Genomic DNA, 12,964 nt, shown 5'->3' on the forward strand with positions numbered 1-12,964 from the left:
TGAAACCGGGGGGCGGGGGGAGGGTTCCATGAGAACGGGACCCAGGAGGCAACAGCCGGGTGAGAGCAGCCATTTAGGGACAAGACACTTGTCCTCATCTGTGGCTATCTGGCGACCTCGTCTGACCACACGACCCTGCAGCAGGGACAGGCCAGGAGACTGAGGCCCAGGCAGATAAGGAAGGCTCTGAGCCACCCAGTCAGCAAACACTCTTGGAGCCCCTGGGGCGTCCTGCACCTCTGCCGAGCCCCCGGGCCCCGAACTTTCAGAGAGCGATCCCGTGGAGGTCTCCCCACCTCCCCCTTGGTGCTAAGGAGGGGTGCAAGGCCAGGGAGGGCTGGTGGTTGGGAACATGGCTGAGCCTGTGCAGCAGGGAGGGGGCTCAGGGTGGTCTGCCCAAGCCTGGTGCTGGAGTCCTTCTGTCTCATTAACCTGCCAGGGAGTTGAGCTGTGAGTGGGTTCAGGTGGTCGGTTCTGACGGTGCCCAGGCACCGCCCCCCGGCCGCAGCTCGTCCCTGGCAGGAGGGGGTCCTCGGCAGGAGGGTGGCGGAGACCAGCCAGCCCAGCGTCTGTCCGGGGAGCCCTGGGGGGAGCACCTGCTGGCCCGGCCTGCCCGCTCGCTCCGGAGCACATCGGTGTGCGCAGCAGGAAGAGGGGCTGCTGTGCTTCCCAAAGGCTTTGAGAGATGGTGGTAAAATCGTCGTAACGTGAAACTGGCCGTGTTAGCTGTTTTCAAGTGTGCAAGTCTGTGGCAGTAAACACCTTTGCGTGTTGAGCAACTGCTCAACCTTCTCACCCCCCGAGAGGAGCCATGTCCTGGTGAGGCGGGGTCTCTGGTCCCTCCCTTCGCTGTGGTCCCCCCTCCTCTAATTCTAGTCTGCGAGTCGGTGTGTTCGAGGCCGTCACGGGTGTCTGACTTACTCAGTGGCATGTGTCCAGAGATCATCTCCTTCCTTCTTAGGGCTTGATCATGGCATCTCTCTCTGTTGAGAGAGAACTGGGTTGTTGTCCCCTTTGTGCTGGCCTCCGAGTAGGGACGCGTGTGCCGTCCATGTACTACGTGTGCTCCGGGCAACGCCAGTGTCTCACCGAGGGGCCGTGTGCCGACAAGCCCTTCGTTAGCTTACTTTACCTGATCTGCTTCCCGGGACTCGCCGGGCTGACCTTGCAGACTTCTCCAAGCCCCGAGGCTGACGGGGGAGTCCCAGGGATGCTGCAGACGGGGCTGGCAGGCTCCCCCGCTCCCCACGTGGACAGGATGCATGGAATCCACAGAAGGAGGGGGCGCTGCTCCTCCCTCCTCCCATGAGACTAGGACATTCAGGTTGTCTCGGGGAGGAGAGAGCACGCTGAGGGAATATTCATGTGCCTTTAATAGACTTGTCTAATTTTAGAGCAGCCAGAAAGCATTGTTGGCACGCTTGTGTCCAACCCCTTGGCTTTATACGCTGGGAGGCTGGGGGGGGTGGGTTGTGTGGCGTGTCCTCTGTGGGATGCCGCGTCTCAGGCCAGGCGGGAGCCCACGTGCTGCACTGGGGGAAGACTGTCCCCAGGTCTGGCCAGGTGCCAGCATCACTGTCTCCCGGCCGCCAGGTGGGTAAGAATTGGAATCAGACTTAGTTGTTACTGACCCAGGGGTTCATGACATGGTATCTACAGACTGTTCTATGACACACCCCGGGATTTTTTGGACTCGACTTAAAGAAGGGTCGTTGGGTCATTTCTCAGATCTTGAGATAGGCATTTGTTCTATGTCACATCGACAGAGCCTGAGCTAATTACCTTAGAACATAACTCCCTGTGTTCACGGCAAAGACAGGGTCTGCGGGAAACACTAGGGCATCACACATGGAAGAAATAACATTGCGAACTTTGTCAATTTTAACCTCAAGGGACGTGGCCCACCTCTGCTTGACCTTGCTCTCCTTTTTCAGGTGAAAAAGGAGATTCTGGTGACATGGGACCCCCTGGCCCTAATGGAGAACCAGGTATGGCACATGGGCTGCTGGGCTTTAAAACATGCATTAAAATTTGCACTTCCCCCTGTTTAATTGAGAGATAATTAACATATGTTGCTATAAAGGTTTAAGGGTTACAGGACAGGGGTTTGATTTACAGATACTGTGACACGATCGCCACCATCGCTTCAGCTAATATCCGTCTTCTCATAGAGACATAATAAAAAGAAAAGAAAGAAGAGAAAAGGGAAAAAAAAATTATCCCTGGGATGAGAACTCCAAGGACTTGCTCTCTTACCAGCTCCCCCGTGTGTCCCATGAAGGGCCGTGGTCCTCACCACGCACATCGCATCCCTGGTGGGCGTCTGTACCTGCTGGCCCCCTTCCTCCTGCTCCCTCCCCCCACACGTGGAAGGGAGAGCCTGCAGGGTTGGTCCTTCTCTGCCTGACTTGCTTCCCAGCAGTAATGCCTTTAGGGTCCATCTTTGTCACAAATGACAGGATTCCCTGGGGCGCCTGGGGGCTCAGTCAGTTGAGCGTCTGCCTTCAGCTCAGGTCATGATCCCAGGATCTGGAATCAAGTCCCGCATTGGGCTCTCTGCTCAACGGGGAGCCTGCTTCTCCTTCTCCCTCTGCCTCTCCCCCTGCTTGTGCTCTCTCTCATGTTCCCTCTCATTCTCTTGTGCTCTCTGTCTCTCTCTCGAATAAATAAAATCTTAAAACAAATGACAGGGTTTCCTAATTGTTTGCAGCTGAGTATTACTCCATGTATACACGTCACAGCTCATGAACCCTCCTCTGTGGATGGACACGTAGGGTGGCTGGCTGGTTTTGGTTCCTCTCGGAAATAGTCTTGAAGGGCTTCCATTTCTTACGGGGCTTATAACGTCAGAGAACCAAGCAGGAGGCATCACACGCTGTGATTTCAAGCGGTGCCATGAAACGACAGGAATCTGGCCGGTGTGACACTGGCATGAAAACAGTCCCACAGACCAATGGGGCAGAACCGAGAGCCCGGAAACAAACCCAGGCACATATGGGCTACTAACACTTAATAAGGGAGCCGTGAACACCCAATGGAGAGAAGACGGTCTCTTGGGAAAACAGGACAGTACGTAGAAAAGAATGAAACTAGTCCCCTCTCTTACAGTGTTCACAAAGACTAACTAGAAATGGACCGGAGACGTAAATGTAGGACCTGAGACCCATGAAACTCCTGTAAGCAAACAGGAAGGATGCTCCCGGATGCGGATCTTGGCCGCGAGTGTTTGGGTGTGACGCCCAGAGCAAAGGCAACAAAAGGAAAACTAAGCAAGTGTGACCACATCGAACTCAAAAGCTTCTGCAAAGCAAAGGAAACCACCAACCGAGTGAAAAACTATCAGCAAACCGTACATTTGATGATGAGCCGATCCAAAACCTGCAAGGAGCTCATCCAATGCCACAGCAAAAGAGCCACTTAGAAACGGGCAAGGCAGCTGGACGGACATTTTTCTCAGGAAGATGCGCGGAAGGTCGACAGGTACATGAAAGGACACGCAGGATCTCTAGTCATCACGAACCAACACCACAACGAGCTGTCACCTCACACCTGTCGGAACGGCTGTGACCAAAAGACAAGAGCTAGCAGGTGCTGGTGAGGAGGTGGAGAAAGGGGACCGTCGTGCACTGTCGGGGGGAGTGCAGCCTGGCGTGGCCACTCTGGGAGACAGCACGGAGGTCCTCCAGACGGTAAAAATAGAGCTAACGTGTTCTCCAGCGATCCCACTTCTGGGAGTGTATCCAGAGGGACAACACTATCTCAGCTGGATGTCTGCACCCCTGTGTTCACAGCAGCGCTGGTTACAGTAACCAAGATGTGGGGAAAATTGCACTCGGCACGGAAGTGCGAATCATGCAATGAAACCCCTGTGGTCCGGGAAATGGAGTACCCGTGGCTGGCATCCTTGTCTGTCATAGCCTCTCCTAGACTATTTCAGTATTCGACTCCCTTCTACCTGAGTATTTTCACGTCCTTCTTGGGACCGCAGTGCTCACCGACCACACGGGTCGGCTCAGATAGCCCCGTCCCCAAGCGCGCGTTCCTCACTTCTAAGAGCTTCCCCCTTCCTCTGACCACGCGCTCCTCGGGAGGCGCGTCTGTGCTTTCTCATTCTGGAGCTCCCTTCAACCTCCTCTGAAGCCCGAGAAGGTCGCCCGGGACCCTGGCTGCTCAGGGGACGTGTCCAGCTTCCTGGTGCCGATGACAGTGGCCTCTCTGCCCGCTGTCCTGCGGCCGCGGCCCTCTGTCCGTGGAGCTCGTCTGCTGCCTGTCCTCCGCGTGGCCCCCTCAGCCACATGCCCCGTTGGTGGCTCCTCCTGTCTGGATTGTCTGTCCACCATGTCCTGCTGTTCACGTGGGTCCGGCCACCCTCACTCACGTGGTGTTTCCCACGTGGTTGTTGTCCTCTGCGTGCTGCTGGCCATTTCCCGCCGATGACTGTCCTGTCCCATGCTACACACATTGTCCCACACTGTTCCACGCTGTCCCTGCCGTCTTTCATGGTCCCAGGCTGTCTGCACAGCTGTCCTGTGTCCCGTCCCTGCACCAGCACCTCGTTCAGGCTCTTGTGACCTCTCTGTGAGCTCTGTCAGGCCCTGGGGGACCGGGTGGGGGGATCCTGGAGCCGAAAGGGCTTCCGAGTGGTTGGGCCTGACCGTCCCCTCCAGACCGCTGTGTGCGGGCGCGCGCTGGCGTCTGCTTGTTGAATCAGCCCGTCCTTCCGCGTCTCCCACAGACCGTTCTCCATTTGCCGCCATTCATCCTGATGGCGACATTCAGAGAGTAGCCCCGAGCAAGCTCGGAGCTTGGAAACTGGCGAAGAAAGAGATGTCTGAGTAAAAGCCCTTGTCTGGGGGGCTCCGTCAGCGCTGCAGGGAGGAGGAGGAGGAATGGCCGGTGGGCATGGATTTGGCCACATGAGGTCACGGAAGGGATGGCAGCACCTCTCATGGCCACCTCTGGATGCGGACGGTCCCTCAGGGAGGAAGACGTGGAGGGGTGTGGGGCCGGCCTGGAGGCCACGGGACAGTTTGAAGGACACGGAGGAACCAGCTTCCTGCTTGTCACCGCAGAGAATAATCCGGAAAGCAGGGCAGCCCCGGAGGGCGTGGGCGCGGCTCTGGTCTCAGATGGGCTGCCGCAGATACATGCCCGGCCCGGAGTGTCAATGAGCCACCGAGCGTGGACCGGACCTGTGCGTGGAAGTGAGCGTGTTCTGGACTCGGGTGGTGGAGGAGGGTGAGGTTCTGGACGACGGGCCCCGTTTCCTACGGGGGATGCTCTGTCTGGAAGTGCGGCTGTGCTCAGCGTTGTGAGCTTTGCAGGGAAAGGGGAGGTCCTGCCTGCGGGCTGTGGTAGGGCCAGTGCAGGACGGACATGCTCTAGTCCTGGGGAAGGCAAGGGGCTGGCAGTGGCTGGGTTCCCCAGGCTGGGGACAGGGAGCGGGGTGAAGACAAGTGGAGCTCCTCATGGCAGCAGCTCAGGGGCCCCAGAAGGGCCAGGACCCCCGACCAGAGGTGGCACGGCTGTCTGTGCTGCGTGAGAGACCCTCAGGCCCTGGGGCCCCGCTGTCCTCAGACGTGCTGGCTTCTCTGCATCTGCGTGTCCCTGCCCCGAGCCCCTTGTCCCCTGAGCTGCTGCCACGACTCTACCCCCCAGCCCTGTCTCCCCCATCCTCCCCTCTTCCCACCCACTCAGAGCCCTGTCTCAAAACGGTCAGTCCTGGTGCCGCCCCATTGATGTCCCTGGGCTGCTTCTCCTTGCCTTCGGGATGAAGCCCAGAATCTGCATCCCAGCCTCAAAGGCCCGTGGGGTCTGCTGGCCGAAGAAGCCTTCTGTCTGGGTGGGGGGCTGCTTTCCTGAGCCGGCCCCCAGTTGCATCTAACACGGGGGGGCGGGTCTCCACAGGCATCCCATGTGAGTGCAGCCAGCTGAGGAAGGCCATCGGCGAGATGGACAACCAGGTCACGCAGCTGACGACCGAGCTAAAATTCATAAAAAATGGTATGCTCTCCGAGTCTCCCTGTTCCCCCTCCCCCCCAACCCCGAGACCGAGGGGCCGGGCTGGCGGGTCCCGCCCGCGCCCACGGGCAGTGGGACTCGCGTGTGCTGCGCACCGAGCGTGTTTACAGAAACGCGAGTGCTCACTTTCCAGCACTGCCCTCCCCCGCAGCTGTCGCCGGCGTGCGCGAGACGGACAGTAAGATCTACCTGCTGGTGAAGGAGGAGAAGAGGTACGTGGACGCGCAGCTGTCCTGCCAGGGCCGCGGGGGCACGCTGGGCATGCCCAAGGACGAGGCCGCCAACGGCCTGATGGCCGCCTACATCGCGCAGGCCGGCCTGGCCCGCGTCTTCATCGGCATCAACGACCTGGAGAGGGAGGGCACGTTCGTGTACTCGGACCGCTCGCCCATGCAGACGTTCAACAAGTGGCGCAGCGGCGAGCCTAACAACGCCTACGACGAGGAGGACTGTGTGGAGATGGTGGCCTCGGGCGGCTGGAACGACGTGGCCTGCCATGTCACCATGCACTTCCTGTGCGAGTTCGATAAGGAGCACGTGTGAGCGCGGTGGCCGGTCCCCCTCCGCCCCCACCCCGGGCCGCCCCTGCCACCCCCCGTGCCTCCCGTGCGCTTGCCCTCTGCGCTGGCGGCCCCACCTCCCGTTGGCTGCGTTTCTGGGCCGGGGACAGCGTGGTGCTCGGGAGGGAGACCGCGGGGCTGGCTGGGGGCCTGGTGGCCGAAGAAGTCACGTGTTATCCCCCTTACCGTCGCCGCCGGCTCCGTGGGGGAATTGTTACTCAGAATCGCTCTGCCTTTGTCCAAACTATAAAATAAAAGCTTGAAATACGACCGTAGTTCAGTACAAACAGTGGCAGCGGGGTCCTCCGTTCCCGTCTTCCCTTTCATTTCTGCGTGGAGAAGAAGCCCTCCCTTTGGCCCTTGTGTCTATAATTACGTTAAAACGTCTGCTCTTTTTCACTGTGGCCTAAATAGGGGCCATTTTGCTTGGGGCAAGTGCAGGTTTCGGGAGAAGGAAACCAAAGTTGTGTGCAGCTGATGTGCGAGCATGTGGTGTCCTCGTGGTGTCCTGTCCCGCGGGTGCTGTCCATCGGCGATGGACGACTCGCCCCGGACCAGGTGTCTTGTGACAACATCATTAAGGATCTCACGGTGTCCATGGATCTAGACTCTCCTTGGGGTGCAGGCGGATCCCCTTCTGCCCACCGGTGGTGGTCGTGGGTCGGGTCGGGCTCCTCGTCACGGGGGCCTCTCCACGGGCAGCTCCCGCACGGCGGCGGCTGCCTCAGAGACACGAGCGAGACCTGATCTGGGAGGTGGTGCGCCATCCCACCACAAGGGCGTTCTGTCCATGAGGGGTGACCCCCCAGGTCCAGTGTGTGCTCAGGGAGGGGACATCACAGGGTGTGGACACTGGGAGGCAAGTCCGGAGGGGGCCGCCCCAGCACCTGAGGTCCCTTTCCTTTTTGGGCATCATCCACACTTCTTCGTGTTTCAAAGAATACAGCACAAGGGCACCTGCAGAAGCAATCAGCTGATGGGGGCAGGACGGGAGCCGGTGGGGGCAGGACGGGAGCCGGTGGGGGCAGGACGGGAGCCGGTGGGGGCTGGATAGGAGCCGGTGGGGGCAGGACGGGAGCCGGTGGGGGCTGGACGAGAGCCGGTGGGGGCAGGACGGGAGCTGGTGGGCAGTTCTTCAGGGGCTGTGCATGTTGCTCGTGTCTTGTGAGCGACGTCCTGGCTGCCCAAGGTTCTAGACCATGGTTTTAAGGGTGTTTGTGTAGCCTTCTGCCATGGATGACGGTACTATCTCTCCCTGGGTCACCCCTCTGGACAAAAGGGCACGTCCACTTAGAGCCTCCGAGGACAGTGGGCAGGCACAGTTACCGCCCAGCAGGCAGAAGGCGATGCCTCCCCTTGGCGGGGGGGCAGCTTGCTTCCCATCTACTCCAGAGGGCTTGGGTCCCCTAGGTTTGAGGGTCCTATCCCAGAGCCCACCTGCTGCCCGCACACACAGGTGTTCCCTGGTCCTCTTCATGTGCCCTGCGGGGACTGGAGCTCAGGGCAGGCAGGATGGATACCAACACAGGCTGTAACTGCAGGTTTGGGGGGGCGCGAGGCAGCAGACGCCCCCACTGCCGCCACGGGGGAGGAAGATGTGGGGCAGCCTGGCACTCCCCTCCCACCGGCCAGGGTTCCGGCTCTCACTGCACAGATGCTTCCTTCATGCCCAGGGGCAAGTCCAGTCCGTGGGGACTCGCGGCTGTGGTTGGGCAGTGCATGGCAAGGAGGGCCTGGAAGCTGAGAGTGCACACAGCCATGGCCTCTGCCCTGAGGCAGCTTTCCAGCGCCCCGCACGGAGCCCCTGCTCTTTCAGTCTGAGCGTGGGTCAGAGGTGAGCACCGGCCTTCCCAAGGGCTCTCCTGGCTCATGTGCAGTCCTGGGGGAGCCCCGGGCCCCTCGGGGTCTCCTTTCCCCCTTGGAGGCGAGGGGGCGGAGGGCAATCCCTCTGAGCTCTCATGTCCCCTCCAACTCTGGAGAAGCAGGAGGGAGCTCAGAGGGTCCAGCCTCCTGCATGTGGCTGTCCTGCCTTGATGCCCGGTCAAAGCAAATCTGATAGGAGATCAACCACGGGGCAAAAGGCAGATCATTGCTCCTAACTTAATCCCCGACTTCTCAACAACGGGCCTGTTGTTCGGAGAACAGAGTCTGATCTGCAAGGCAGTGGGGAGGTTCCTGGCTGGGGTGAGAGCCGGGATTCATGATGAGGTGCCGCGCTGACAGCACGGAGCTATGCTCCTTCAAGCCCCCCCCCCCCCCACCCCCCGGCCCTGGAAGCGTGGGCGGAGGTGGAGGAGGGAGCCCAGCCCGGGGCAGCCGGTGGGACCGCCGACCCACGGGTCCACGCTGCCATCCAGCGGCGGGAGGAGGACATGCGTCTGCGGCCAGGAACGCGAGGAGTGGGCAGAACACAGATGCTGGGGGTGGGGGGACTCTTTAGGATGGGTTGTGTGTGTGCGCATGTGCGTGCTTGTGTGTATGTGTGCATGGGTGTGCATACGTGAACATGCATATGCGTGTGTGTGAGAGAGGGGAGTGGAGCAGTTAGAGGCAGAGGGGGAGAGATGCTGCGGAACAAAGGGCAGGCGGGCAGGCAGGGAAAGGAGGGGCTCTGGCCCTGGACCCAGGGGATCCATGTCCTTCAGAAAACCTTCAGCCATGTGGTTCCTCCTCCACATCCCCAGGGCGGTGGCGGCCATCTAGATGGACAAAAAAAAGCCCACTCGGGGAAGGATTGGTGGTTCTGTCAGAGGAGGAGGAGCTCTAGGAAGGGGATGGGATTAATCTCTGGTCTCAGCGTCCCCACACAAAGCCTGGTCCAGGCCGGGAAGATGATACAGGAGCGTTTCTGCGTGGGCAGGCTCGGGTCCCTGACTGGTGTCGTGAGACTGTCCGTCATTCTTCCTGGGGCAGAATAGTGTCCTGTTCTAGCCTCATTCAGACTTGAGCAATGACTCTCGTTATATTCCTGTGCTGGCCGGCCGGCTCCCCCTGGGGGCTGTTTGGACAGCGTGCTCACCCTAGTCCCTTGGGGGACTGGGTGGGCAGGTGAGGACCGAGGGACAGTCACCAGGCATTACCCACATTAATCCAGCAGATCCGAACCAAGGGTGGGAGGTGTTTCTTAGCCGTAAGCAAGAAAATCAAAGTCTGGCTAATTTAAGCAGAAAGGGGATGCGTTGAAAGGTTTTTGGGAATTCACAGGCATTTTGGAAAGACTGGAGAGCCATTGGGGACCACGTAGAAGGGAACAGAGCCCATGAATCATGCTGCAGAGGGACCCAGCTGCCGCTCTTGCCATACAAGCTGCATTGGTATCTCACTGGCTCACCTCCAGAGTCTGGAGGGCAGGTCTGTGTGGGTATGTAGTGTCCTGGGGCCATTTTGTGCAGCTGCACAGGTTGTGCACTGCACAAATCCAGAGAAGCCATTTCCAAGAACTACCACACGTGGTGGCTGGTATGTGTCTGTGCCCGAGCTATAAGGAAGGCTGGGAAAGCAGTTTTCAGTGTCTCTGGTGGGAGGAATACTGTTTTCCAAGTATGAGCATAAACCGAATGTGCTGTATCGGTTAGTTTTTGCTGTGTAACGACCCACCCAAAGCTTAGTGACTTCAAATAGTAACCATGTTTTTACCCATTCCCGGTGATTCTAGGGGTCAAGCATTTGGGCTGGGACTGCAGGGTGGGCCTTCTGGTCACGGCTGGGCTCCCATGTCTCCTGACAGCTGCCAGAGTGGTCACACCTCGGTGAGCAGGCCATGATTCTCTCCTCAAGTGACCAGCCTGAGGGGGTGCACAAGGTAGCAGTTCCAGAAAGCAGGAGTGGGCCCACAAGGCTGCCTGAGGCCCAAGCCCCGAGCAGGAATGATGTGGCTGTCACCTTCTACAGCTACGTGCTAAGGTGCGTCTGGGTACAAGGGGCTACGTGTGGTCTGAGAAGACGCAACGGGATCTGGACGGTTGTGGCCACGTTTGCAATCTGCCACCCACAGGAAAAAGGGCAGATATGTCCCGACAGGACGGTGGGAGCAGGAAGGACCTTGCAGGTGGTCAGCCGGGGTTTGGTGCGTGTGAACAGGAGGGAGGAGCCCCTGAGGGGACGCGCGCTGCAGCCTGGATCAGTTCCTTTATCTCTGTCTGAAGGTGCAGCAGGTGCTGTGAGCTGCAGTGGGTTCTGCCGCTCAAAGTCAGGGCCTGGGAGGAGGTTGAGGCACAAGGTGGGTTGCGAAGGCAGAAGTTTCTAGCATCGCGCTGGGGTTCAGGGGCAGCGGGCTGCTTCTGGCTGTGGTGTCCTGGCTCGCCCGTCAGGCCATGCCAGTGGGGCCATGCCCAGCCCTGGTGACCCTGAGGGGCACCCCACCTGCTTCATCCACGGGCTCAGATGGCACGGAGGCAGCACCCCAATGCGGAAAGAGCCCATGCCTTCAGTCCTTGTTCTTGCTGCCATGGGCCAGCCTCACCCCAAACCTTTCTACCCATCATCCCCCATCAGGGTCCCTCGTGGGGATCAGTTACCCGCTGCTGGGTCACTGACGACCCTACAAGCCGGCAGCTGTGCACTGTCTTGTACGGGTTCTGTGGCTCAGCAACGTGGGAGCAGCTGAGCTGGCTGTCTGGTTCCGGCCCCGGCTCCTCTGGGGCTGCTGTCGAGGTGCACCGCGGGCGGCTCTCAACCCCAGCCTCTGGGTGAAGGGTCTGCTCTCGCCGTTCCCATGGCCCCGACAGGCTCCCATCCAGCTCCAGGCTCTGGGACCACCACTCTGCTGGCTCTCGTCTTCCTCCTCCCCCCACAGCACCGTCTAGAAGCACGGGCACAGAGGCGGGAGGGCTGTTTCCACGTCGCCGCACGTGGCATCGAGCACGTGGAACTGAGTGAGGCAGGGGACGTAAACTCTAAATTTAATTCAACTTCTATTAAATTAACTTTAATTTTATTTTCATTTATTATTATTTTTTATTTGAGAGAAAGAGAGAGAGTGCGAGAGCGCGCACAAGCGGGGGATTGGCAGAGGAAGAGAGAGAAGCAGACTCTTGGCTGAGCAGGGAGCCTGATGCGGGGCTCAGAACCAGGACCCCAAGATCATGACCTGAATTGAAGGCAGACGCTTTACAGACTGAGCCACCCAGGCGCCCCTTAACATCACCTTTAGATATGATTTTAAGTAGCTAATGGCCTGACAGTGCGGCTCGCACCACCTTGTTCTCCAGGTCCTGGACCTGCCATCTGGCACCGCCTTGCCGCGTGTAGAGGTCCAGACTCCCGGAGCCTCCCAGATCTGCAGTCAGAACCTACACGGTAGCGGCTGTCCCGCGAGCGGACGCGCACCACACTTGGGGAGCTGGGCTCCAGGTGCGGACAGGCGGCTCCACAGCCTTCACGAGGCCCCGAGCATCCCTCTTGGCTGTTCTCTGTGCTAGACTCAGGTCACGGGTGAAGGGAACCCCAGGACAGGGTCACAGGGTCACTTCTGTTAGTTTAATAAAACAGCACCCGCTCTGTACAAAGGCACAGATGTGGCTTGTGTTCTTAAGAATTCCCCCTGGAAGCCTGGACGGACGTGTCCGCACGGACCTGAGGACCTGGGCACCACCCGGAGGCCAGGGAGTTCCTGGAGGTGACGCGCTTTCCAAATCAGGGATGCAGGGGTGCAGGAGGGGAGAAGGGCAGGCCAAGCCTGGTGAGGAAACCAAAAATGGTGACAGACACCCACACCACACTGCCAGCCCCCTAGGCTTCCAAGGCCAGGTGCTGGTGCCACGTGAGTGATCCGAGCTCCGGCTCCTGTTCAGCCACTCATGACTCAAGTGACCTTGGATGAATCTCTGACCTCCTGAGCCTCAGTTTCTCCATCTGTGGACACGACCTCTCTGCAGGGTGGGGTGGCAATGCCACCCGTTGGGCACCACGCACATTGGGGCCGCTGTGCTGTTCCCGCCTCACCGAGAGCTCTTCCTCTAGACCGTGGGCTCCAGGGCAGGGACCGGTGTCTGCTGCACACCACGAGGCGTGGCCCCTCTCATCAAGGTCCATGGAGTCCTTTAAATCATGTGAACCTTGCGGTGCAACTGCCTCTTCCTGGGGACTGAGGGTCCTTCCTAGTCGAGGTCCCCAGAGGCTGTCCTCTCTCGAACCGTGGCTGTGTGTGCAGAATCCGTGCGTTTGCTGGAGGCTCGGAGACACAGCGCTGGGCGTGCCGTCCCGGCTGGCTGAGGGGGTGTTTCAGGACCAGGCCAGCGGGGATGGGCTCTTGGCGGGGGATTAGGCCTGGCCGTGCGCCCCCAGTGAGGTCGCTGCAGAGACTCCCTTGACTTCTCCAGGGAGGGGCTGCTCCATGGCCGAGGCCCCTCCCCCAGCCCTTGTGACATCACAGAGGGTCGGCC

General features: G+C 59.6%; 1 protein-coding gene across 5 annotated transcripts in view; it reads left to right on the top strand.

Moving 5' to 3' along the window:
* COLEC11 (collectin subfamily member 11) overlaps window positions 1–6,851 on the top strand; it is a 31,831-nt gene extending 24,980 nt beyond the window's left edge. For 3 of the 5 annotated variants that reach the window (XM_047746576.1, XM_047746573.1, XM_047746574.1), the window contains 3 exons: window positions 1,935–1,988; window positions 5,908–6,003; window positions 6,155–6,851. In XM_047746576.1, the coding sequence (XP_047602532.1) occupies window positions 1,935–1,988; window positions 5,908–6,003; window positions 6,155–6,564 (560 nt within the window). In that variant the 3' untranslated portion in view covers window positions 6,565–6,851. The remainder of the gene's footprint in view (window positions 1–1,934; window positions 1,989–5,907; window positions 6,004–6,154) is intronic. The other 2 variants (XM_047746578.1, XM_047746575.1) reach the window with 1 other exon arrangement.
* The last annotated feature ends 6,113 nt before the right edge of the window (window positions 6,852–12,964 follow it).

This window comes from Lutra lutra, chromosome 9 (genome assembly GCF_902655055.1).
Source record: "Lutra lutra chromosome 9, mLutLut1.2, whole genome shotgun sequence".
Lineage (NCBI taxonomy): Eukaryota > Metazoa > Chordata > Mammalia > Carnivora > Mustelidae > Lutra > Lutra lutra.